The sequence below is a fragment of the Psammomys obesus genome, unplaced genomic scaffold (genome assembly GCF_907164565.1).
Source record: "Psammomys obesus unplaced genomic scaffold, mPsaObe1.curated_primary_1811, whole genome shotgun sequence".
NCBI lineage: Eukaryota > Metazoa > Chordata > Mammalia > Rodentia > Muridae > Psammomys > Psammomys obesus.
The window spans coordinates 2735184-2761877 of NW_026590859.1; the positions used below are offsets into that span (position 1 = coordinate 2735184).

The 26694-nt window shown below is 50.0% G+C and overlaps 1 protein-coding gene across 1 annotated transcript in view; it reads right to left on the minus strand.

Moving 5' to 3' along the window:
• Kcnh1 (potassium voltage-gated channel subfamily H member 1) overlaps positions 1-26694 on the minus strand; it is a 265929-nt gene that overhangs the window by 198043 nt on the left and 41192 nt on the right. Inside the window, exon 6 of the mRNA XM_055609189.1 lies at positions 25276-25394. Coding sequence (XP_055465164.1) covers positions 25276-25394 — 119 coding nt within the window. The remainder of the gene's footprint in view (positions 1-25275; positions 25395-26694) is intronic.

A 26694-nucleotide genomic window follows, 5' to 3' on the forward strand; every position in this document is an offset into this window, starting at 1 on the left:
TTCAGCTCCCTGGTACAATAGCCACTAAGAAAAAAAAAAATTAAAAAAGAAACCCAGTGGGTGCCCTCAGCAGCAGAACCTCAGGCGGAGGGAGGAGTTAGGTAACTTCAAGTTAAACACAACTGGAATCTTGTGCAGTTCCTGTTCTGTGACAGACATGGACACTGCACCTCAGAGGGAAGGGCACAGTGCTGCAAGAGTACCAAGCCCCCAGGAAGAGAGGGTAACCCATGAATGCACTGAAAAGAATTTCAGAGTGCATGAACCAAAAACTCAGGGAAACCAAGGGAGCTCATCCACAGTGCATCTCTCAAGGAATGATAGGCAGAAAATGAGCAAGAATGATGGATGATTCAGCTCAGTGGTTGCAAGTTTGCATAAGACCTTGGATTCCATCCTTAGCATGAAGAAGGAAGGAGGGAAGGAAGAAGGGGGACTGGGAGAATTCACAAGGACACTGAATTTGATGAGACCAAAAAGCAGTAGAGTTTTTTCCTGATAGAAGTCTCTTCCCACAGGAGCAGAATGCAATCTCATCAAAGGTGCATAGAGCGTTAGCAGAAGAGCCTCATGCTAGTCCGCCAGACAGCCCCAAACACTTAACAGGAAACTGCACAGCATCTGTCCTCTACCCCCACACACTGCAGATCGCTCATGGAAAGACAGCAAGAAAATATACAAACACTTGAAAACTAAACAGTGCGTTCTTCAATAATCCACGGGCCAAAGGGGGGAGTATGGAGACAGTCTAAAATACACTGAATTCAGTGGGAATGAGAACTCAACACATCAGAAGCCATGTGCTGCTGCTGAGGCAGAGCCGAAAGGGAGATGTGCGGACACGGGGTCTCCAGGCAGTAGGAAGAAGCTGGAGCGGAGCAGGCAGGAGAAAAATAAGCAGCAGGGTTGATGGAAGCCAAACCAAGAGAAGAGAGAAGAGCTGGGGTTTGGAAAGATTATCAAATAACACTGGGACTGTGTGGCGGTGAATTCAGCTCAGAGATCAAGGCCCCAGGTTCAATCCCCAGCACCAAAATATAAAATAGAAACAGCATAAACTGACAAAGGAAAGCAAGTGACCAATGACAAATGGGCTCAAGACCATCACTGGGAAGACCAGGGACAACAAAGGACAGCAATGACAACTCCACACTCAGAGGCTTCAACAGACGGGTCCTCAAGACACACATTGGGTTAACTCGCAGCCCCAAACCAAGGGGAACATTCATGCTGCTCAAATTGCCAAAGTAGGTCTCTTCAGGCCCGGGCGTTTTAGCGAATAACATCTCCAAATTTAAAGACGAATTTGCAGCAATGCGACACAATTTCTTTCGAAAAATGCAAGCAGAAGGAATGCTTCTCAATCCACTCTGTGAAATTAGTTACCTTGATTCCCAAACCAAAGACAGCACAAAGACAGACATCCCTCAGAAACATAGATACAAAAGTCCTTAACAGCTGGCAGCAGACAGCATTTAGCAGTGTTCAAAAATGAATTACTATAGCAGCATATTTCAGAAGTGTAAGCTAATTCGGTATCTGAAAACTCAGTGATTGATAAAATTAAGTACTCATTCATGATATTAAAAAAACTTAGGAATAGGAATATGGGGAAATGTCTTAAATCTTACGAAGGAAATGAGAAAGACGGGGATGGAGATGGAAGACGGGAAAGAGAAAGACGGGGTGGGGAGTGACAGGACCTGCGGCCCACAGCTAACCTACATCATGATGAAACCCACGTGCTTCCCACCGAGGTGAGAAAAGCAAGGCACGCTCTCATGCTCTCACTCCACACTGTCTCACTACCACAGCAAAGCACAGCAGGAAAGAATGGACATCCAGAGCAGAGAGCAAGCCTCACAACCAGCAAAGAGCACAGTGGCCTCTGTAGGCCTTCTCTGAGCATGTGCAGAGAAACCTGCAGAATGAACAGGGCAATTAGCAAGTTCAACAAGACAAGAGAAGCAGCGAAGTCATAGCATTCCCACACCACAGCCTTGAGCACCAAAATGCTACACTACCATTTATAACTGCTGAAAAACACGTGGGTGTAAACAGAAAAACGTGCCGCACTCAAATGTCGAAAACAACAACATGGTGATGGAACAGAGCCAAGAAATGGGGAGGCACCACTCTCAGACCTCGGAAGAGCCAACACACTAAAGATAGCCGTTCTCCCCAAATGGACACCTAAGTTTAGCCCAGTTCCCATCAAAATGCTAGCAAGAATCTTTGTAGATGCATCTGCTCATAAACCATCCCAAAACTATGAGGAAGGGCAAAAGAATTAGAATGCCTGAAGCTATTTTCCATAAAGTGAAGTAGTTGAAACTTGCCAAATATACATTAAATATATTAAACACATGTAGGTTTCTTGGTTTTGTTTCTCTCCCTTCAGGGGGTAACCTGAGTATCACTCATACCACAGTAAAGAAGAAAGTTGGGGAGTGGCATAGGTGAGTTCAGGACAACCTGCTGGAATTGAGGCTGTGTCAGCAGCAGAAGCCTGGACACAGAAAATGGAACAAAACGGAGGATGTAGGGTAAGGTTCACATAGCCATAGCCCAAGTGACTGGGGCATGTGAACACAGGCCAAAACGCAGACCTGTGCTTCACACCTTGGCTAAAAGTGAACTCACACTTCACTGGATGCTGGTGTAAAAGGTACGAGAGAAGCTTTAGGATCCTGGACTCAATGGCAAACCATGATCCAGTAACGAAGAGCAGACACACTGGGCTTCACAAGGAAGAGAGACAGGACCATCAGAGAAGACAGCGCAAAGCGGAATCAACAGACACCAGCACGCAGGACACGTGATCTGCGGTACACCATCTCAAACTCAACAAGAGAAAAACGGTCCAATCAGGAGAAAGTGTGGCCAGTGTGGCGTTACAGAGAGCAAATAAATGAGCACCCGGCCACTAGGGAAACAGAAACCACAGGACACGTTCCTGCACACCTGTGAAAACAGCCGAGGTGAAAGGCCGTGTTAGTGCAAGATACTGATGGCCTTCATGCACCATCGGCAGGAAGGCAAAATGGAGTGTCCACCCCGGAAGACTGTGGCAGCTTACGGCAGTCATTGAGCGGCTGCCCTGTCACTGAGTGACCACACGCCTAAGCTTTAAGTCCACCACACGCTCGGGTGAAGCATTCACAGACACTTTGCTCATTACAGACAAAGCAGCAGCACTATCCCACTGCAGGATACTTGATCACACTGTGAACCCCGAGGCTGTGTGCGCGGAGAAAACCTGTTTCTAGTTGTGGTGTGGCTCAGCCCTAGCACACGCCTTTCATCCAAGAGCGGTCTGTAAAGAGGATTACATGAAGTCAACCACAGGTCAGGAGGCAGAGCAAGCAACCAGTCAACAGGAAGTAACATTAAAAAGAGAGAGAGAGAGAGGAGGTCTGGAGGGCAGATAGAGAGACACGCAGGAAGTAGAAAGGAGGGAAAGGAGGGACACTGAGATTGAACGGCTTTTAAGACAGCATGGAGAAGGAAGTTGGCAGAGTAGGAAGGTCAGCAGCGCGTTTTCTCTGGCTCTCTGGGATAGTAGGCTTTCACCCCAACATCTGGTTCCTGAGCCCATTTGGGATTTTTGCTTAAAAACAACAATACCCCCGGGAGCCTTCAATGGACACAGGGTTAAGCAAAGGCTAACACATTTGTCCGAGGAAACTCTCCGTTAGAGACAGAGGCATTACCTGCCTGACCCTCAGAGTGAAAAACTCTGGGGTTTGTAATGTATGTGTCATACCTTCTGTGTGCATATGTGAATGTGTATTCAAGTGTGTGTGCACTTTGTTTTCATTTTCAGATAGGCTCTTCACTGGCCGTGAGCTAGCCAATCAGGCCAAGCTGGTGGCTGGCCCGGTTATCCGCAAGCGTGCATCTCCGAGTATCCGGATGGATCTTCCGTACACACCAGCATGTTCACACGTGTTCTGAGGGTTGGCGGGAGGCAGGCACTTTGCCAGTCCTCACTACAGGTTACGATTCCCGTATGGCATATTGAGATGATGCAATTATGAAAACAGCACAATCAACAGCTGCTGGGGCAGAAGAAGGGCCGAGAGGAGAAGCAGGTGTGTGTGTGGGCTCACTGGGTCTATTATTCAGAACTGTGTGAATATTCAGTTTTCTCAAGTAACTTTAGGTTTTAAATACCAAGCAAATGCAGGTAAACTATGATCGTTATAAGGAAAGTGCTCTGTGAATCCAGCTAAGGGAGAGGCAGGTGAGGAGGGAGAGGAGGTTTCAGGGTTTGTGGTGTTTTTTCCAGGACGTGGTCTGGACAATGCACTACTCAGCCAGAACGCTGAAGAACATGCCAGCAGGCAGCACGTGCTGCAGAGCCCCGACAGCACCCTAACGATGGGGTACCAACCCTCCGGAAGAGATGTCCTTCCTGAGAGACGAGCCCACGCCTGTGATACACTGGTAAAACCCACGGTTATTTCCAAGTGGGCTTTGCATCCTGAGTCTCCCCAGGGTGCTGTCTGAGTGAGGCCTGAGCCTCCCCATGCTGCAAGGCTGAGCACATTCTCCTGCTGCAGCTAGCCGGACGTGAGGTCTCAAGAGAAACCAGAGGAGGCGCCAGGCAAGCGGGAGGGTGGACGGAGAACTGTATTCAGGTCCCTGTCCTACCTCAGAGGGTCAGCCGCTCACGCTTTAACCACGGGCCCAGCACACTAGAAGTGGATGTCAATGCTACAACTTTTTCCTTTGTCCATTCTCATGTGTGTATGACTCGCACACGTGAATGCATGCTTTTGCCTGGGTGTGCACGCACACATGGGGTACGTGATGTAGCTGTGGAGACCCAAGGCTGACACCAGGGATCAACCTTGCTAGATCTTCCACCTCATCCACTGAGGCGGGTCTCTCGGTCACAGGCAGCGCCCACAGCGACAACTGGTTTCCGCCACCCCCACCCCCACCCCCGTCTCTCCCTCCCTCCCGAGGCTGAAGCACGGTGCCCTCAGCTGCCACGTGGGTTCCTGTGGCCTGAAAGCACTTAACTGCTGAGCAACAGTGAAACATCTGCGGAGCGAGCAGGGTTCCGCCCCTGCATCTGTCACTCAGTGGACCCCTAGTGTCATCATGACATGGTGAAAACAGAAATAACGTGGAACTCTGCAGAGCAGGCACTTTATTTACAGAAAATCAATACTCTTAAGAAAATTTCCTGACCAAGAGACCATTCTGCATCCAGTAAGCTCTCTGTCTGCTGTCATCCTTTATAGTAAATAAGCAACAAATGACTGATTATCCTTATTGATCAGGAAAGATCCCCGTGAGCACTCTCCTCCAGAGGAAGTCGGCAGAACAGGAAGCCTCGCCTCACCAGCCCGTTAGTGTGGCCTGACCTGGAATGGGGTTGACGGGGGCTGGGGGCACAGGAGGCCATGATGTATACAGCGTGAGGACCTAAGTTCAGAGCCCCAAACCCTCAGAAGTCAAGCCGGGAGGCCCATCATGTGACCCCAACACTCCAGAAGACAAGGAGATCACTGAGGCTTGCTGGTCACCCAGCCTTGCCTTCTCAGAGCCAAGCCAGGGAGAGCCTCTCAGGAAAAAAGTGGACAGTACTTTAGGAATGACAACTGAGGTTGACCTCCAGACACACACACATACACACAACACACACTGAGACAGAGACTGAGAGACACAGACACAGTGAGACACAGAGAGACAGACAGGGGCTGCTATCCTCCAAAGGGCCAGATTTGGGCTCACAGTCACAGCAGGTCTGATACAGACATTGCCCAGCTCTAAGAGTCCTCTCTCCCTGCTCAGTGCACAGATGATGGTGTGGACAACAGCACACTCATGGAGAATGAGCCGGTCCGCCAGTCCCAGGCCTAACACGAAGCTCTTCTCGGCATCTTTTCCTGCCCTCAGCAGCCTGTGCAGGTGTCTCTAGTTCCTTCCTTTGGTCAGTCTTGTAGTGAAGTCTCAGGAGGCAGAAAGCTAGGGGCCTTCTGCACACACTTCCTACCCCCGTTAGTGTGACCAGCGCTGAGGTGAAACAGTGTGAGAGCAGCTGGCTCCCACTTCCGAATCCCTGCTCGGCATCAAAGGCAGCCAGGATGGGAGCCCAGACAGGGCAGGCTGTGGGAGGCCAGAGCTGACACACAGGCCGTGGAGGGGCTGCTCTCTCACAGAGCCCAGGCCCAGAAGTCCGGGAACGGCACCACAGGGAGGTGTGAGGCCCTCCCTCACAGATTACTAAGAAAATGTCCTTCGTGCCTGCCACAGCCGGGTGTTGCGGAGGCATCTTCCCAACTGAGGGCTCCCTCCTCTCAGATGACTGCAGCTTGTTTCAAGCTGACATAACCTACCCACCTACTTCCTAAGGGTGGGCCCGTCCCTGCTCCATCCCTCTATGAAACAGCCACCCAGAGACTCTCCTCGGGCCTGTAGGGTGCGGCCTGGAGCGCTCCCAGTGGCTCTGATCCCACAGGGAAATCGGCTGGACTGCCGCCGGACTGCCACGCTTCTCTCACACTCTGCATCGCCAAGTCCTCTGCTGCCTCTTTAAATCCTCACAGTGGCCTGAGAGCAGTCTGGAGGGGAGGCAGAGGCTCAGCGTGTAAGTGACTCAGCCTGACTCAGCCAGGCTGGGTAAGAGAGGGGTGGGGGTGGGAGCCAGGCCTCACCGCTCCAGAGTACTGGCACCTCGTGCACCACAGCGACACACTGTCCTCTACCCAAAGCCAGGACACAGAAAGGCAGGCTGGGAAACACGACAAAGGTAGATGGTTTGCTCGCAGCCCTACTGCACGCTGCAGCAAGGACAGTAACAAAATCCCGCCCCTGGCTCAACATCCCTCTTCCGCCTCGTGCCAGCTCTGAGTGGTTTGGCTCAGCTGCAGGGGTGATGCGACCCTCACCCTGTCATCTAGAAACCCTGGCTCCCAGGGGAGTCGCCACTCTGAGGAAGGCCCCTCTCCCGAACGTCCCAGTGAGTTCCTTGTCCTAGCTACATTTATGCTGCTGAAAAACACCCTGACCAAAAGCGACCCAGGGGCAAAGGGCTACGAGGCTGGCCAGCCCGGTCACCGGTTACAGTCGGCCCACCTGGCACAGGCATCAAGGCAACAGGCGTTCCAGGCAGCAGGGGCTGCAAGACGCAACCGCACCCATGCTGCCCGCTTGCTCTCTTCCAGCCCGGCCTCGCCTGACAAGACCCTCTGCCGGGAACCTCGGGGAAGCGGGCAATCTCCCGCAGACGCCTCACCCTGGCCACAGCGTTCCTCACCCGACAGTCTCGTCCTGGCTGATTACAGGCTGTGGCAAATTAACAGCTGAAACCAACTGCCCCAAACCAGCTAGGGTGGCCTGAGTCTGTCCCCTTCAGTGTCACCAACCCACACAGACACTTTTGTGTCTCACTCTAAGCTCTTTAGCCTTTAGCTAGCTCTCGCTCATGGTTTCGGCTAAAGCTGAACAAGAGACCTGCATGTTCCAGCCCACAGGTCCACAAACCAGCCCACCCACCACCCACCCCCACCTGCTGTCAGAGGCCAACCCTCAGCTGTCAGGGGCCTCAGTCTCGCCCCACCTGCTCCATTGTTTAACCCCTACGCCTTCCCACGATGCCTCTCAGTCCTTCCTCTAAACCTCTCTGTAGACACAGTTCTTCCCATCCCTTCTTTAGACACAAATCAACCTTTTCTTGCTGCTCCCCTTCGGAGCCAGACTTTTCAAAAGAGAAGTCAGTGTCCTCACTTTTTGCTGTCAAGTGCCGGCCTCATACCTTATCTGAGGAGTCTCCAGGGGCTGTCAAGGTCACCAGCAACTTCCCTGTGGCCAAGGATATTAGATTCCCTCGTTATCTCTCTTATCTCTCTCAGAGGCATTTTAGAGATTTTTTTCTCTTCTGTTGTTTAAAGGTATGTGTGTGTGTGTGTGTGTGTGTGTGTGTGTGTGTGTGTGTGTGTTCAAGTGTGCATGTTCATGTGTGCAGGATGGCTGTACACAGATGTGAGTGCACACGGAGTCCAGAGTTTGTGCAGTTTCCCTCGATCGCTCTCCGCTTTGAGGCAGGATCTCTCGGTTTAACCCAGAGCTCACCAGTTGGCCCCGGGGACCCTCTGTCTCTGCCTCCTGAGGGCTGCACTATGGGCACTGCGCCTGCCCAGTGTTTACGTCGGGTGTGGGCAACAGCCACTTTATCCCCTGAGCCATCGCTCCCACCCAGCGTGATTCAGTATAGTGCACTATGGGCACAGGCTAGATCACGGGACTCGCGGTGACTGAAATCTAGATGTAAAATAGTAGACTGATTTGTCCCAAACCAAAAAGTTTTAGGTTGCACGGCCAGCAGCAAGGTGAACTCCAGGCCATCTTTCCAAGCTTTAGCCCCCAAGCCAGGGTCTGGGTTGTGTACCGTATTACAATTTAGTCATTACTGGGTCGTATAAGTACACATTTTTTTTTCATTTTATAAACAAAGAAGCATATTTCATGGAGGAAAAACATGAAACTGACTAAATGGAGAAGCTAACACAGAAACCCAGGTCTGAAGGGCAATTTCAAAACCCCACCAATGAAAGCACCAAGAGCCAGTGGAAAATCACATAAGACATGGGCGGGTTGTCATGCAGTTCACATGTGCTCGTTGCCACATAAAAAAAGAAAACAGACAAAATTATAAAAACATTCATTCTAATCACTTGGTAGATCCCAAGTATCATCTCAGCTCTAAGTCAACATATGACTAGTGAAATTTGTTTTACATTCTTTCACACTAAAATCATGCTTGTTTCACATTGATGATATCTTTCAGGTGAGGGACCCCACACCCCCTTTGCTCAGTTACCACGGCTGGTCAGTGGTCAGCGTCCTGGGCCACACAGCCCTAAATCGAGGTGCAGGACCATCCTAAATTGGGCTTAACACATGCTCAAAAGTGGATTAGTAATGGAAAAATATGCACATTTGGATTAAAAGTGTACGCTGCTGGCAAGAATGTCTTGTGAGCATGTATGAGAGACAGTGACATTGAAGGACAGGGAAGAGGACACGGGAGGAGCACAGGGGAGGGGGATGAGGGAGGAGCATGGGCACCACTTGAGGTAGAGCTGCAAACACAGCACGAGGTTACCCCACAGCCGATGCACGCCAATCCTCAGCCAGGAACCCTCCAGATCAGCCTCAGCCAGGCAAGCTCTCCAGACCTCGGTTTCCCTATCTGAACAATAAAACTAGGCTACAGATCAGAGCCAGGCAGATCAAAGCAGACGAGAGCTGCCCGGATGTGGCTCTTTGTGAATGAAGAAGTGTTCAAAAACTAGTGCGTCAGGCAACCAAGAAGAACAGTGTTCAGGAGACCCTGAGTGATTATCAAGGACGTCCCCACAGCCAGTTCATGGTGTGTGGAATCCTCTGGAAATACATCCTTCCAGCTTAAACTGCAGCAGCGCAGAAAGCTCTCCACCTCCTCAAGAACCAGGGACCACTGCAGAAATGAGACAGGGCAGATAAAGCTGATTTGTATCAGGGACAAAGGAATCCTACGAATCTACGGACCTTCTAGTCTAATAAATTCAGCCACTGAGTAGATGTGTGATGGTCACTTGGCCGTGAGAAGCTGTCCCCAAGAAACTGGTGCTTTAGAACAGAGATGTATAAAGAGAACTAAATACCACGCCACAAGAGGTGATCCGAGTGCAGAGAGCAGAGACGGGTGGAGATGAGCTTGGCTGCTAGGTGGTTGGGCCCTCCCCTAGAGATGGGCCACAAGGCAGACGCCCACAAGGGCGTTTCTGATTGGGTGTAAGTGTCCACATGTTAGGAGCAGGCAGCTCTCGGTGGGCTGAAGCCTGAGGGCAATTTCTACTGTCCTCAGCACCGGAGAGCACAGCCCTGAGAGGAGGTTGGATTAGGGCAGAGTGGAGCTTGACGAGGTCAGGGCACACAGGCGACGATTCTCCACACAGGACACCAACTCAGGACACTGACGGTCTGTGAAGCTGATGGGGCAGCAGAGTAGTGAAAGGCCTGGACCACCCAAGGCTGGAGGCTGGGACACACGGCGAGTGGTTGGCATGCACAGGTCTTCCATGAGACCCCTTCAGACCCCCAGGGGAGAGAGGCATGGGCACGCGGTCCTTCCCGGGGGGTCCTCTCACAGCCCCACAACCAGCAGCACCCGAGTCAGGCGGAGCACAAAGCGCCTCAGCCGAAAATGGCCTGGGGGGCCGGGGAGGGGGGTATGACTGGAGTGTGAGGGCAAACTCTCCCACATGCCCAAAGGAACAGAAACTGCTGGGCGCTGGCACGCTGGGCACGCTGGGGGGAGGGGAGGGCTGGGTCACAGAGGAAACCAGGCTGGGGCTTCAGCTGTCCCGAGGTAAAGGCAGCTTCCCTCCTGCTGTGAACACCTTCTCCACAAACCCAGCAGGTGCTATTCTTAGGGTTTGCCGAGGTGCACTTGCTCTTTAATGGAAGAGATGAAAGCAGAGGAAGCGACTGGGGCATTACTCATGCCACAGGGCTGAGTGGCAGCATGGGAAGCCTCACACACCAAACCTTGAGGGTCAAGCACAACTGCGCGGCAGCCTCGGTCTCTGCCCATTTCACCAGGCTCTCCAGCCTCAGGTACACTTCAGGGTGGCTGAGAGTTCAGGTACCCTGGGTCAGCTACTACACTTGGTGGATCCACCCACAAACCACCGCCCACTGTGCACAGCGACACACACTTCTCGTCACAGGAGAGAAGGATTTGTGTAGAGCAGACCAACAGACTGGGGACTTTACTTTTCTTCCTTTGCATCTAACACACATTTACCAGGCACTGAGCAGACTTCAGCACTGCGGCATGTGTCTATTTGGGGGGGGGGGGTGCCTGCATGTGTGTGTGTGTGTTTATGTGAGTGTGTGCATTGCACATGCATGCTCTTCTGTGTATATGTATCCACGTGGGTGCACGCGTGTGCATATGCCTGTGGAGCACAGCTTCAAACACCATTTCTTGTCTAGCTCGGGTTTTCACTGCTGTTTGCTCGCTGATGCAGGATCTTTGGTGACCGCAGCTCACTGACCCACCCCCCGGGGGGCCAGCAAACCCCAGGAGTCATCTGCTCGGCTCTGCTCCTCGGGAAGGGGTCACAAGGAAGCATGAGTTTCTACCTTTGACCTTAGGTCCTCATGCTCCCCCCAGCCACCTCCCCAGCTAGGGCTGTGAGGGTATGGGCAGAGAAACAGGGCCCTACCTGCCAGGCCCTCCTCCACTGGGGAAGGTGGACAGAAAGGAGCACACCTCCCGAGTGCATCACTCACACTCAGGGTCTGAGGGAGCACACCGCCGGCCTGGGTGGACGGGGAGCACGGCTTCTGCACAGAGGGAGGCAGGATGAGGGGAGAGTCCGGACTGAGAGGCAACGTGAGCCGTGTCGGCTGAGGAGGCCGGGCTCCCAGGCCCAGCGAACAGCCTGAGGAGACCGAGGCACAGGCGGACACCGAGAGTGGGCGTGGGAGGCAGAGCACAAGAGTGACTTCAGTGGGAGCTGCCGTGTAAAGTTCACACTTGCCGAAAGGTGCACGAAGATGCGAAAACATGAGTGTGCAGCCAGCTCAGGCCTGTCTTTTACACCTCCACGAATCCCCACAAGCATCGCTCAGTGCCCGTGAGGTCGTGGGGGGGAGGACTCGGGAGGACTGACAAAGATAAACCGCCTTTCGGTCCCCTGGTCGGCCACGGAGGGGTAGGAGGACTGGGTCAGCCTGACTCCACGTTTCCTTCTTTTTCCACTACATCACCCCTCTCCACCAGAAGACGAGGAAAGAGGGGGGAGTGCTGCAGGAACCCCCGAGGCCGGTGTCAGCCAGGTTTTTATGGCTTTTCCACCAAATTTAAGTACAGAGTTGACCCCTGGTACCACTGACCTTTATATTCTTCCCTTCTGACTATAGAGAGCAAAGTGAGTGAAAATGCATTATGTCCAGGAAGCAATCCCAGAGAAGGGCAGACTCGCCCCAGATCTGAGGGATCCCAGGGGCCCACGAGCAGAGTGAACCCCTGCACAAGCCCCCGTCAGGGTCGGGAGGAAGGCTTTGCCACAGCCACTGCCAGGCTCACCTCCACGACGTGGCCATTCCTAAGCTCACCAGTGAAAACATCAAACGGCCCATGTGCCAGGCACAGCCCGCGGCCACATGCAGACAAGCAAGGATTCATTCCGAAGACTCACGGGGGTCCCTGGAGCTCCTCCCACTCTCGGGAGTTCTTCCCCAACTTCCCTTAATAAACCTATGCTGACCCTGTCCAAAATGTCTTTGTAACAAGCAAAGTGAGCTCCAGGGCTGGGGAGGCGGCCGAGTTGGCCAAGTGCTGCTGCACGGTAAACATGAGAGCCTAAACACTACAATCCCAGCACTAGGGAGGGAGGCACAGCCAGGAGGCCCCAGGGCTGACTGGCCAACCAGCCTCACCACAGCAGTGACCTCCAGGCCTGCGAACGATACCTCAGAAGACAGGAAAAGTGATCAAGAGAGGCGAGGCGAGGCACCGACCTCCGGCCTCCACACACATATCTGAGAAGCAGCACAGCGTGTTTCAAGGAAAGGGTGGACATTTTGACGCACATGAATCCTGGCAGCCCCCTCTGTGACACAGGCTGGGGCCATGGAAGGAAAGGCCCCAGCTGGCTGCAGCCTGAACGTCAGTCAGAAGCGGGGGGGGGGGGGGGGGGAAGAACAAGCCTGACCTGTGCGTTCACAGACAAAGCTGCACCCACTGTGGTTCTGAGCACCTGTGCAGCCAGCCGGAGCCGTGCTGTGTGACAAGACTTCCTGGGGAGACGCAACACACGTCTACTCACCCGGCTAGGGATCCATGACAGACCAAAGTGCAGACACCACCCAAAGCTAACTTGGTAACATTGAGTTTCCTGGGGTTACTTGCAGGAGCCGAACTGACTCAAGGACAGTTGCATCACCAAGATCTGCTCCAGCATGGGTGACCGGGGAGAACCTCAAACACTCAAACACTGGGTTTGGCTATTCGCAGCTCAGCTTCCTTCCATCTGACGCGGACTCAGATTTTATGCTTAGTCTGGCAGAGAGGGATCTAGTGGATCTGATCAGTTTCAGGAACTTCCTGGAACTACTTTGAGTTATTTAGCTCAAGGAGGGTCCCACGGGATGGAATGTTTTTCTCTCAGAGGATACTGTTAGATGATAAACGTGCTCCCAACACCCTCAGACAAGCCCCACTGAAAGCCCTGGAAGGCACCTTCACCACATCTGCTTTCATCTCCTCGCTCTTGTGCACGTCACAGGAGATAGACAGCTTTCATTTAAAATGAATTCCAAATGTTAATCTTAAGCAAAGCGTCTGACAGCACTGAGCAGTCAATGATGAGGAAAGGAATGCCAGCCTTGGCCACTGAGTCGGACCTTGATGGTGAGCTTCCAAGGCTTCTGTCCAGCCTAACTGATCTCTGTCCCCGACTCTGACACTAGCTGCCTCGTACACTGAGACCAGCACCAGTGTTCAGAGAACCAACGGGCAGATTGCCGGAGTAAAGCTAAGCAAACTATTTGTTTTTACAGAAACACCAAAACACTGGTTAATAAATGTTAATAAATAATAAACGTATGAATCTAACTTGGGAAGCAGGAGCATAACAGCGACCCAGGACTAACACAGCTCAAAGGAGGGAAAGCCAAGTGCTTGCGGAACTGTGTGTACAGAGAGACTGTGCCTAGGCCCTCTCCCGTGCTTCAGATAGTGAAAAGGAAAGAGTCACCGGAGTCTGATGCTATGGGAAGCTGGAGTGTCTGTGCCAAACGCAGGTGGAGAATCAAAACTAGAGCCATTCCCAAGACTTGAGCCGGGGTCTTCAGAGAAGAGTCAGTCAGAACCAGACAAAGCAGCTTCCTATAATAAGCTCAGAGCCACGGCCTCTGCTGTTACATCACCTGGGGACCAAGGGACTGCCACCAAAGAGGCATCACTGTGGACAAGGCTCAAAGGTGAGGAAATTAAACAACGTGAGAGGAGGAGGCACTTCTAAAGCAGTGCCAAGGACAAGACATTAGTGGTGAGCAAAACACTGTTACGGTTTTGGTTTTAAGACAGGGTAGAAAAAGAAACCACTAAATCATAGGCCCCAAAGAAGTCTGACTATGTCTGAAATAGCAAAGGCATGAACAGTGACAAGAGCGTAGACATTATCACAGAGGAGTCGGGGTCCAAAGCTGGTTCTCCCACTTACTAATGGCAAGGCTCCTCACCACTCTGTGCCCCTGCTTTCCCAAGATATGCAGGTGATTCCTACTTCATCCACTGTTGAGGTAACACTCAGGACAGCATAGCATAGCTGATACCTTGCTTGCAGAGTATTGGTGTGATATACAGACTACGCCCTGTGTGTGACTAAGACATTTCTGAGGCAGATCACTTTGCTGAAAGCAAGAAAACCGAGAGACTGAAGACTTACAAAAAAAAGATGGGAAAATATCCAAAGAAAATACTGACTCAAAAGAATCAGGCATAATATTAAGGACAATAAAAATTTAGGTGGAAATCTTATACATATGAAAGATGACTATCTAGAAGGCCCCATGTTTCCAGAGGAGGGAAACAACCCATAGTTCTACCCAGCAACGACACCCATGAACCACAGCACCAAGAATGGCCAAGACGACCCTAAGGCAGCAGCGGCGCATATACCTTGGTGGCAACCAGCAGCTCTCCAATTGCACATCAGGCCGACTTAGCAAACGAGAAAGCCTGCCTGGCCCTGGAAAGCCAGCCAACCACCCAAGGCTGGTGAGGTCGTAGGTCTTGGAGGAGAACCTACAGCAGCCATTTTACTGAGCCAGGTAATCTAACAACATGCTACACCCACAGAGAAGCGTGGCCCTCGCCTCCCATCAAGGGAGCCTCTCTTTGCCACAGATGGAGACCATTTCGGAAACGACAAGCAGTGAAAGTGCAGAGCTGTGGAGCCCAGCCCCAACTGATACATCCACAGCACATCTTTTATGCCGACGGCTCAGGGGTCTTTGCTGAAGATGGGAGGAGAGACTGTAAGAGCCAGAAAAACAGGGAGCTGGCTCTGAGGCTGTGTCTTCTGGGAATGTCAGAAGCTACATGCATAAAACCTAACCAACATGGTGGCCTAAACATTAGCCGAACAAGGATGACACCGATTGATATAGTAACTAGATAGGGAATGCTCGTGAGACCTTAATCCTGCACAAAGAACTACGGGAACTAAAGAATGTTGATGGCGGGATAAACAGCCTCCCCAGGGAAGAGCACACCAATTGGTTATCCAATACCAAAGAGTCAGCTCTGAGAACATAAACACCCCAGTGACATTATACATATTGAGCAGGTTGTATTTTTATATTTAGGAATATATGTATACAATCCACAGATATGTATGTAACAACAACTGGTTGAGAAAGAAGCCATGAGTTTGAAAGAGAGCAAGGTGGTATATACGGAAGGGCTTGGAGGGGGGAAACGAAAAAGGGAATAGTGTGACTATATTACACTCGTCAAAAATAGAAGAAATGCTTACATTAAAAAAGACTACCAATAAGATGGACAATCTACCAGGAAAAGATGAATCATCCAGCAGCAAAATAGGCAGAGAACACAAGTAAGAAATACACAGACGAAGGATCTGAAGGGCTAACAAACACTGAAGAAGTCAAACCTCAATTTCATTTACGCCAACGGAAACCAAAATGAAATACTGTTATTCACCAGATTGCGAAAATTTTAGAATGCTAACCCTGCCAAGTGGTCACAGCAACATGGAAGGCGGATGGTCTTCACACATTTCCAGTACGACAGTAAACACACACTTCTTCCCCAGAGCCAAAGACAGGGCTGGGGAGATGCCTGCCACAAAAGCTTGAGGGCTGGAGTTTGGACTCTCAGAGCCCACTTAAAGGCTGGGTGTGTAGCACACATGTATAATCCCAGCAGGCTGTGGTGTAAGAGAGGCTGAGAGGGAGGAACCTTAGAGGCTCCCAGGCCAGCTACCCTGGTTTATGCTGTGGCAAACAGGCAGGAAGTGAGGACCAATACTGTTCTGTGACCTCCACAAATGAGCAGTGGCACCCACACACCCACACCTGTACATGAACACACATAGAGAACACACATCAAATACACACATACACTTTTAAAAGGCAGATTAAAAATAGAACCCATTAAAATATGGGAAAACAAATGAACCAACATTTTAACTCAGAGGATATGCATTTGGGAGAAGAGATCATTTTAAAAGGTGTTCAACATGACGTTAGTAAAATGGACATGAACACCACAACATCACATCATTATGTACTTAGTAAGGTGGCTTTGATCTAAGAACGGCAACACCAAATGCTGGTGAGGACACAGGACAGCAGCCCTCCGTGCCACAGGTGGGCTGGGAGTTGGAATGGCTAACTACAACTGAGAGCAGCTTGACAGCTTTCCTACATATGTAAATGTACTTTTACACATATGCACAGACATGAAAAAAACAGCACATGCATTCATGAACGTTCACCCAAGAGAAATGAAAACCTTCACACAAAACCCAGCCTTATATGGCGGGGAGGGAGTGAGGGGAGCGAAGGAGGAAGGAGGGAGGGAAGGGAAGGGAAGGGGAAGGGAGGGAGGGAGAGTGAAAGAGGGAGAGAGAGAACGACTCACATTCTGCTGTTGTGAGTGGATGTTATGCAAAGTGGCACAGCCACAGAGCAGAGATGTGAAGCCACTGATGCAGACTTGGAAGGGATGCTAGTGGGCACAGCTGTGCCACCATCCGTGTAACGCTACAGAGTCAGGGGGTAAGGAATAAATGCAGGTTTCCAGGAGACAGGGGTGGGGCTGCAGCAAAATGGATCAAGCGTGTGTTCCAAGGTGGGAACAGAGCAGATTTCTCTCTTTATTATGGCAGGTCAATATATGAAATAAAGCAGAACAGTTGGGTATGGTGTAGCTAGTAAAGCAGTGTGTGTGTGTGTGTGTGTGTGTGTGTGTGTGTGTGTGTGTGTGTGTCTATGGTACAGTTATGGGGTGAGTGTTGAACATGTGCAAGACCTGTGGTTTGGTCCCCAACGTGAAATACTGAAAGAGAAAAAGGAGGAGAGGAGAAAGGGGGAGGAAGAGAGAGAGAGATTAAAGAGAGAGCTAGGAAGTAAGAGGAGGAGAGGAAGGGTAGAAGGAAGAAACGAAAGGGGCAAGAACGACACTGACACAAAAATGGACACACAGGGACACCAACTAAATCTGACTATGGTTTTTCATTGAGCTAACAACACTGCAATTTCATGGTGTGACTTCATGTTGAATCCAGTCACATACAGTGGCTTTGATGGTTCTGGGGACAGGTAAAAGACGCTCCTGGCTATGAGATGAACCAGGATACAGGCACAAGACAATCACAGCTTTTGCAACTTCTTACCAGTGTGCAGTATTACTAATTTTTAAGTTTTTTAAACAATCAATGGTTGGTGTAAATTTTACCATGTAACATTGTATATTACTTATCCAAGTGTATAAAAATCACATATCAACTATTATCAATTTTTATTAATAGACATGTAAGTTATACAAGCATGAGAAGTATCAATAGGAAGAAGACCACAGCTGTGAGCTTGTGACCTTTGGGAACAGGGTGCTTGACCTGTTTTCATCCTCACTTTGACTGATGTGAGAAACAGTCAACATTAAACGTTTCCAGACAATATTTGTAACTGCATGTTTGGTAAGATTTTCTCTACTACTTTGCAAGTTTGAAAAGTTTCTAAATTGAAATAAAAAGATGTACACACAATGAGGTTCCCTGTGACCACCAAAAAGTAGCAATAACCTAGAGGTCTATTAGTGGAGAGCAGAGAAATGGCCTACATCCAGTTGTGCTGGATTGCAATGCAACCATTAAAGAGAAGGAAGGAGACACATACTCTTTGGAAGATATACCCAATGCTTAATAATGTTAAGTGAGGAAAATAAGCTAAATGTTATGTGAGGGGAAAAAAATTAAAAATGGACCATATTTTTGTTTAAAAACCTTGATGTAAGTACACACACACACACACAGAGAGAGAGATTAAACTAGAAAGTATCTACAGTCAGTATAGGTGTGGGATAGGGAGGCTTATTTACAAATAGAACTTCCGTTAAGGGGTTTACGCTCAAAATGTCAGGTACATAAAGGACTACTGCTGAGCAGCAATCCTCCTGGAATAAACATCCCACCTTGGAGGGAATCTCATTGAGACTCTGGATGTTCTAAAGGAAAGTTGAAACTTTTGATTCTTCAGGGAAGGCTCAAGACTCAGCAAGTAAAACAACTCAAAAATTTTAGGAAGTCCCTGAAGCTGACCAGATTCACTAGGCTCCACTCTCAAGTTGGATTTGTTGATACTGTTACTTTAGTCTGTTTTTGGTTCCTTCTCTGGGATGATAGATGTTTGTTCATGTTGTCCCAAGAAGAGCCTAAGAAAACTAACTGCTCAGGTGAAAATGAACAAAAGGCTCAGACATCTCTCAAAAGAAGGCATCCTGAACAGCCAACATATGCTTCAAGTATACAGAAATGTGTTCACAGTAACTAGCAAATTTAAACCAAGGGGAGCTGCAGAGATGGCTCAGCAGTTAAGATCACTTGCTGCTCTTACAGACCCACATCAGGCAACTCACAACTACCTACAACTCCAGTTCCTCTTCTGAACTCTGTGGACACTCATGTTCACAGGCACACATATATACACAATAAAATAAATGAAGTAAAAAATGTTTAAATTAAAACCATCATCATATCTGATTATATTATTATATAAAACTATATAATCATTATAATCACTTCATACCTCTTAGAATATTTTTTAAAACATGAAAGATAAGAAGCGTTGGTGAGAATGGAGAGGAAAGTGAACCCTGCACTGTGTTAGTGAGATGTAGATTTGCACACCCACTGTGAAAAACAATGTGGTGGTCTTCAGAAAAACCAAAACTAGAACAGAGGAATCTACATGCCTGTTTCTGAAAATGGGATTTTTCCCTTGGTCTTGGGATTCCTCACTTCCCCAATTACTAGACAACTTTTAACTTCTGTCTTTAGTCTCCATATTTGTCTCAGCAGATTTTCATCTGGCTGACAGACTCCATTTAGGAATCAGCTATGGATTGCAAGCTGCTGAGATCTGGACTTGCCAAAAGCTGATGTAAACCAGTCCAGCCGATGAGATGGCTCCCTGTTTCTTCAACTGGATTGGTAATCAGATGCTTCTGATAAGTGCCCCCTTGCCTAGCCTTTGACTAGTATTTCAGCCTTCCTGGGCCCCCGATGACTTCATCCTAACGTCAGCTAGAAGAAGTTATAGAAGAAGAGAACTTCACCCATTCATTATCCCACCTAACAGGCTGAAATGCTAAGTCAAAAGGGACTCCCTGGCATAAGGTTCCTATAATGGCAGTTGTCATAGATAATTTGTGTGAAAACGTATCTCCACGGTCCAGCTTATGGTCTTAGAGTCTCAATATGAACATCTCAACCCTGTCACCCAGGAGACAGACACTTAAATGGGCCTATGATTCGACCCATGGTAAAACCAAAAAGGGGGAATGAGAGGACAACATAAACTCCATTTTGTCTCCATCCAGGCCTAACTTTAAAAGAAAAACTAGGTCATAGGTCACAAATTTCAGGAATAAAACTATAAAATCTCCCACCCAAGAAACAGCCTGGAGGTAACCACAAGAATGGGAAGATATCTTATCTCAGGGTGGGGCATCTGTGCTGGGCAGCCTTATCGTGTAGTAGCATATCCATGGCACAGAAAATACCTAACATTCCTAAGGTCTATAGATAGCTTGCTCAATATTAGTTATGTTAGTTAGCCAATCACTTTGTAACAAGCTTGCCCTTGCTAAATATCTCCCAGTCCTGTAACTGCTAAGCTAGAAATCCCCAGTCCTTGCTCAAACCCTAATAAAAAAAAAACCCTGCCTTGCAGCTGCTCAGGGCTCTCCTCCCTGATCCACTGCATCGGTGGCAGTCTAGAGAACACTTAAGCCAGAATAAAGCTCTCTGCCCTTGCACACATGGCCCAGCTCCTGATGGTCTCTGGGGACCCTAACATCTGGACATAGCATCTGCTGGCTCCTATACTCACGAAGCAGAGGGGTCTGAGTGCTTGCTGCCACCAGCACCTTTCTCATTCATGTGTGTAGGGGCCAGCAGGGAAAGGTGCCACACACACTGGACAGGTCTTCCCACATCAATTATCACACCGAGCTCCACAATCCCCCATACATGTGCTCGTCACCACCCATGGGAATTTCGATTCTGTTGCGCTGACAATCAACACTGACCTTCAGAGATATAAAGATAAGGATCACCAACATCTCAAAACCAAGGGAAGCATGCAAACAGAATGCACACCAGCCTACACATCCGAACCACGTGAAATCACTCCCAACCTGAAGGAGAAACAGATTTTCTCAGACAAGTAAAGACCAAGTGGAGATGCTGCTGGAAGACGGGTCTCCTAAGAAGTGCCAGAGGAAGTGAAGGTCACTGCAGAAAAGAACAATGAGACAGGCCCTACTCCAGCTGTGCTTAAACACTGGGAGTCTCCCAGAGAGGCAGGAACGGTCAATAAGTTCCGTTTTATTATCAGATATCTAGCATAGAAGTTTGATCAAAACAACAGCAACATGGGTAGGCAAGATGGTTCAGTTTGGGTGGGTGAAGGCACCAGCCACTAATCCTGGTGACCTGAGTTTGATTCCTAGGCTCTGCCTGGGGAAGGAGAGAACCGACCCTCTAACTGCCATACATACACACATACATGCGTACATACATACATGCTACATGCAGACACGCATTAAAATGACAGCACAGTGTTTTTCACAGTGGGGGGTGCATATAGAAGTGCATTTATAAAGGACATGAAGGAAAGCAATGGTTCACGGAGCAGAACAGCAGGTGCACCGTTGTCAGAAGGTCTGTCCACTGTCCATAAAGCAGTGTGCTGCTGTGCCGATAGATAGATTTACTGCAAACTCTGGGACAACCACGAAAACCAGAATTTAAAAAGCACACAGTAGGGCTGGGGAAATGGCTCCATCCGTGAACCACTTGTCATGCAAGAGGACCGGAGTCTGGATCCCAGTCCTTGCACAAAAGTCCGGCCATGCCTCTCCATGCTCAGGAGGCAGAGAGCGCGGGTTCCTGCAGCTCACAGCCAGCCTACACGAATCGGTGAGCCCCAGGCTCAGAGGGAGAGACCCTGTCCCAACACAATGCTGAGTGATTGAGGACAACACCGGACTTCTAACTTACACAGGTACACTTACACAGGACACACACACTTATACACACGTGTGCCTTCACACACATGTACACACCCATACCAACATGCACACATACATATACCACACTCATAAACAAAAGAAGCGTGTTTTATACAATAAAAAAAAATGATGCCATACAAATGTTCAGTTAGAAGCAAGGAAAGAAGAGAAAGAGTGGACAACAGCATGGGAGCCAAGACCAAGGCAGCAAGGAGAGAAGCACAAATCCTGCAGCCAAGACCAAGGCAGCAAGGAGAGAAGCACAAATCCTGCAGCCAAGACCAAGGCAGCAAGGAGAGAAGCAAAAATCCTGCAGCCAGGCCTGGGCGTCAGACGTCATGCTAAGCTACACAGACCCTGCCCCTAGCCACATGCTGCCTGCGCCCCACAGTAATATGAGATGGAGTGAGATGGGAAAGGGTGTACGGCGCTAGCACCAATCAGATGAAAGCAAGGTGGCTACCTTCCCTCCCAACAGGCCAGGCTCAGAGAAAGGACAGCACAAAGGGGGCTACAGTTAGAGGCCAGTTCTCCCAGGATGCAGAACAGCACTACACAGGCGCCTGACAGCAGCCTCACGTCTGTGCGGCGAGAACCGCGAGGAGGGCTGGGGAGATGGCCCAGTGGGTGAGAACGCCTCCTTTGCAAGCATGAGGGCCTGAGTTCAAATCTAGCACCCACAATAAGAGCCAGGTTTGACCACACACCCACCTGTGGCCCCAGCACTAGTGGGGCAGAGGGACGAGGGCTGCTGGCCACCAGCTCCAGTATCAGTGAGAGACAAGGAACAGGTGGGCAGCAGGACACCTGACGTCTCCCTCTGGCCTTGGAGTTTTATTATCAGATATCTAGGGATATCTGGGGAAGCCTGCACCCACACCGACACGCACATGTAAGTAGATTACAGTGTATGTTTAACTAACCGAAAACTATGATTTATCAAAACCTATGTTTTGATAGAGGGAAATTTACATTATTTTAATGCATTAGAAAAGATCAAAATCAGAAATCTAAATGTCTGATTTAAGAAACTAGACCAAGAAACTAAATCAAAAGAAGACTAAAATAAATCACTAAATCTAGGCAGAAAACAATAAATTGGAAAACAGAAAGTCAACACAGAAAATCAACAAAATCCAAAATTGATCTTTACTGAAAAAAAGTCCCAGGTTCTTGCCTTCATTTGGAATCAAGGGGCCAAGACAGGTAGACAGAGCCCCAGATCATTTCTTTCTTTTATTAAATCAGTTTCTACACATTCCCCAGCACCGCTGAGCAGCTATTAGGCGCCAGCTGCGGTTCTGAGTACTGGGTACTTATCCCCAAAAACAAACACGGCAAGAAGGACGTGGGGCTGGAGAGATGGCTCTACCAGGAAGAAGAACAGAGTACTGAGGAGCCGAGTTTTGACCCAGCATTTACACAAGCCAGGCCTTTGCCGAGTGTCTGTAGCATCAGCTCCAGGTGGATAGAGACTGAAGGATGCTGGGACTTGCTGGCTTCTAACTTCCCTAACAAGATGACAGCCCTAGGTTTGACGAGAGGCCCTGCTTCAAAAGAAAAGGTGGAAAGTGACAGAGAACACTCCACGCCCTCTTCTCTCATCTGAGCTCACACACATCTGCATTCACATGTATACATGTTCTCATGTGCAAAGTGAGTTGAGTAAATAAAATTTTAAGTAGACTGTGAATTACATTATAACATACATTATGTATTGGGGAAAATACCTGAAGTGGGTTGAGTCACGGGTGAGGCACTCCGCTTTCCCTTGCTTAATTATACTATTATTTTGTCCTTTCTCTTTCCTTCTGAGAGACAGCATGCACCGATGGGAGTCAGCATTACATATGTGTACCAGGGCGATCACGGAAGCAGCAGCCTCCCCTTCCTGGAAACGATGCTGTCTCCACTGAACATGGGACAATGACCATGAAGCGCACATGTGTGACTTCATTGTTGGCTCCCTGGGAGATCAGTGTAGCTCAAGGAAATGTGTGTGTGAGCACTCCACGGACAAGTGAACAGAAACGCTGGCTCCCATGCCAGCTCAGCTGAGCCTTGGCGGCCAGTTACCAAGCAAACGCAGCGGTAAGTGCTCCTGTGAAGGTGCGTCACAGACCTCACTCACAGCTAGCCAGGAAGCCCTGAGGGGGAGGGCACAGCCTCTGCCATGTGGCAGGACTCAACCAACCTGACTCAGGCCTCAAACCCAGAAGGTCATTTTCCTGCTGGCAGCTCATCCCGACTGTCAATCTGACAGCTTTAGAATTACCCGGGAGACGCATCTCTGGGCGTGTTTGTGAAAGGGGTTCCAGAGAGAGCTAAGAGAGGACAGAAGACCCACCCTGAATGGCTGGAATCTCAGACTGAACAGCAAGGAGAAAGTGAGCTGAGCACCCCAGTCATGGCTCTCTGCTTCCAGAGGGCTTCCGGAGTGTGGATACAAAGTGACCAGAAGTCTCAGGTGCTGTTGGAGAGCACAGTGACGTCATTCTGCCAACGCACACCAAAACAAAGCCTTCCAAGTCTCTTTAACTCAGGTATTTTGTCACACTGATGAGAAAAGCAACTGATACCCTAGAGGAAAAGGCATCTACCATGAACGTGGCCTCCTCCCAAGAGTGGCCACCTCTGACCAGCCATATGGACTTGAACAGCCAAACACCACAATCAAAGAGACTAGATCCTGTCAATGAATCTCGTCACTGTTTCTCAGGTAAATCCCTGACTGCCACGTGGGAAACATGGTATTTACGCAGACTTGCAGTGAAGGAATGATCACGTAGACAATCCAATGGGAAGAGGCAGCCTACAATCTACATGAAAGGAACAGCACAGACACCGGGGTGGCCGTATGACAGTGAGCAAAGGGACAAAAGCAGGGGCAAAGGTCACTCCATCACCCGCAGGAAGACACAGAGGAAATACCTCTGTGATTTCTAGCACCGTGTTTAGTAATCCTTCGTAAGCCTGCATCGCGACAAGGTAGAAAACAATCTGCCATCATCCAGATCACGTGGCTCGCGTGCCCACTGTTGAAAAAAGTTACCAAAGCCCCTGGGGAGTCTGTGTTAGCAACCCAACATGCACTGCGCATGTGCAGGGTCCCCACCGGAGCTCAGCATGCTGGGAGTTTCTCAGCGAAACTGGAAGCCGGAAACTAGGCCATGGGGGAGGAAGCCTGGTCTTTGAGAGGGGCCACACTGTAACCGATGCGCAAAAGCTGTCTCAGGGCAAACTGAGAGCTTGTGCTCACAGGTCTGGGTTGCTGAGGGAGCGCAAGAGGCGCTCTGAGAAGGTTCCACCTCACCTGGCCTGACAGAGGTGGGGTGGCGTGGGTGGCACTAACCCTGACAGCTACTCCTTGCGGAGTCCATCGCTTCACACGCCCCGGCAAGTGGAAGATGCCACCACCTCACGCGGTCCTTTCTCCAGAGGCCACTAAATCAGCCGCCGTAAGAGCATTTACTAACTGCGAAGGGAGTCACGGACACAGAAAGAAAGGAAGATGTGGTCTCACGCAGACACACCTGTACTGCGAGAACATCACGCGGGGAGTTCTTCCTCTCCGGGAAGTAGGAAGTGCACAAAGGAAAGCACAATACACAATGTACTAGCGCTACGCGGCCAGGGGTCACGGGAGGTTTTCATCTTCTTCCCTTTGATTCCTGTATCACGTTTCCTTGAATAGTGCGCATTGCTCAAATAACAGAATTGCCTATGATCTATATGTTTTTAAAGGCCTCCTTTTCAAATGAGAAGCGCTTTCAGCTCCCTACTGTGCCCTAGGAAAAGTGAACCGGCACCTGTAATTTCAGGAAAGTCTGAGTGGAGGGCTGTACCCAGCCTGCCTTCACAAGTTCAGGGAGCAAAGCAGCTCCGGCCCTTCCCTCTTGCTACAGAGCACGGCTTGCACAGCCCAGACAAGCCCTTACCTCTGCCAGGCGTGAGTGCTTGTGGACATTCTCTCCCCTCTGCACACTGGGCGCCAGCTGCTGCAGGACCCCCCTGCTGCTCGTCAGAGCTCTGGTCAGCCGAGCGAACTTGCCCCAACCTGAAGCAGGCAGAACACAGAGACAAGGTCAGCCGCACACCAACCGAGCAGTCTTTCTCACCTCATGCCCGGTGTCCCTGGAACTCCCACAGGTCCATTCTGCCCATGCCTGCAAGCAAGCCCAGCTGCTCAGCAACGCACCCGAAGGTATGGAGGTTGGGCAGCGGCGTGCTTTTCCAACACACTTGAGCTCAGTTGTGATGGCAGCCTTGAGAGACAGTAGGGCAGGTTTGGGGAACTTTATACCAATACAGAAAAGGAAGCCAGGCACCTAGATTAGGGAGAAGCATCTAGAACCCAGACTTCTCTGGCCAAGGCTCTGTCACTGGCTCACACCAGGTGACAGAGATGGCTCGCTGCCTTGGGTGACTTGCCTCAGGCTAGCCTCAACTCCCCATCCTCTGATCTTGCAAAAACTGAGCTACAGCCTGGGGTTTGTAAATGACGCAACTAGCCAGGTTTTCCTTGCCTTCCCCAAGACCTGAAAACGAATGACCACCTTCGGGGGCGGGGGGGCACTGACCAATTTTATCTGTGTGGGAAGGGAAAGGTCACGGAGGGCAGGTGTTCCTGAGAATCCAAGAAGACCAGATGGTCCTTGCTGCTCTTAAGTCCCCCGTATTCAACATTCCAACATTCAATAGGTAACATCTGAATCCAGGTCTGACCAGGTGGTGTTCCACAAAGCTTGTCCAGTGTCCATACCAGGATTTCCAAACACATGTAAGTGGGGTCCCCAACAAATAAACAATCTGCAGCTGTGATGCCGAAAGCAGGGCAGTGTGAGTCACGCCCATCCTTACGCCTCCAGAAAGTCAGTGCCTTCCACAGAAACGTCATCTTCTGAGCACCCTGGGGCTGCTTCCCAAGACTAGAATCCAGAGGACTGTGGGCCTGGGAGACTAGCTTGGGTTTTGTATAACCTTTAAAGTTTTTTCATCTTTGGTCCTTATAGCAAGAGCAGTAAATCAGCCATGGTCTCACTCCAGAAGCACCAGGTTCTAACGGATGCCGGTGGCACCACCACATGCCAGTGAGAGGCAGAACTCTGTCGCCCTCAGGCCTGGTGCACAGTGGCTGGGCTGTTGGAGGGGCCAGCGGAAGGGGCCATGAGCATCCTCCCGCAACACTTGCGTGAGCTTAGCGGGACGTGCTATGAGAACTGTGGACTGGGAGTTTAAACTCTTTCAGAGATAGGCTCGCCAGCTTAGAGCAATGGTGACACCGAGCATTGGAGGCACAGGAGTGGCATGAACCGCTGCCCGTGTGCCAACGAGCTGTGAGCCCACACACGTGGCCA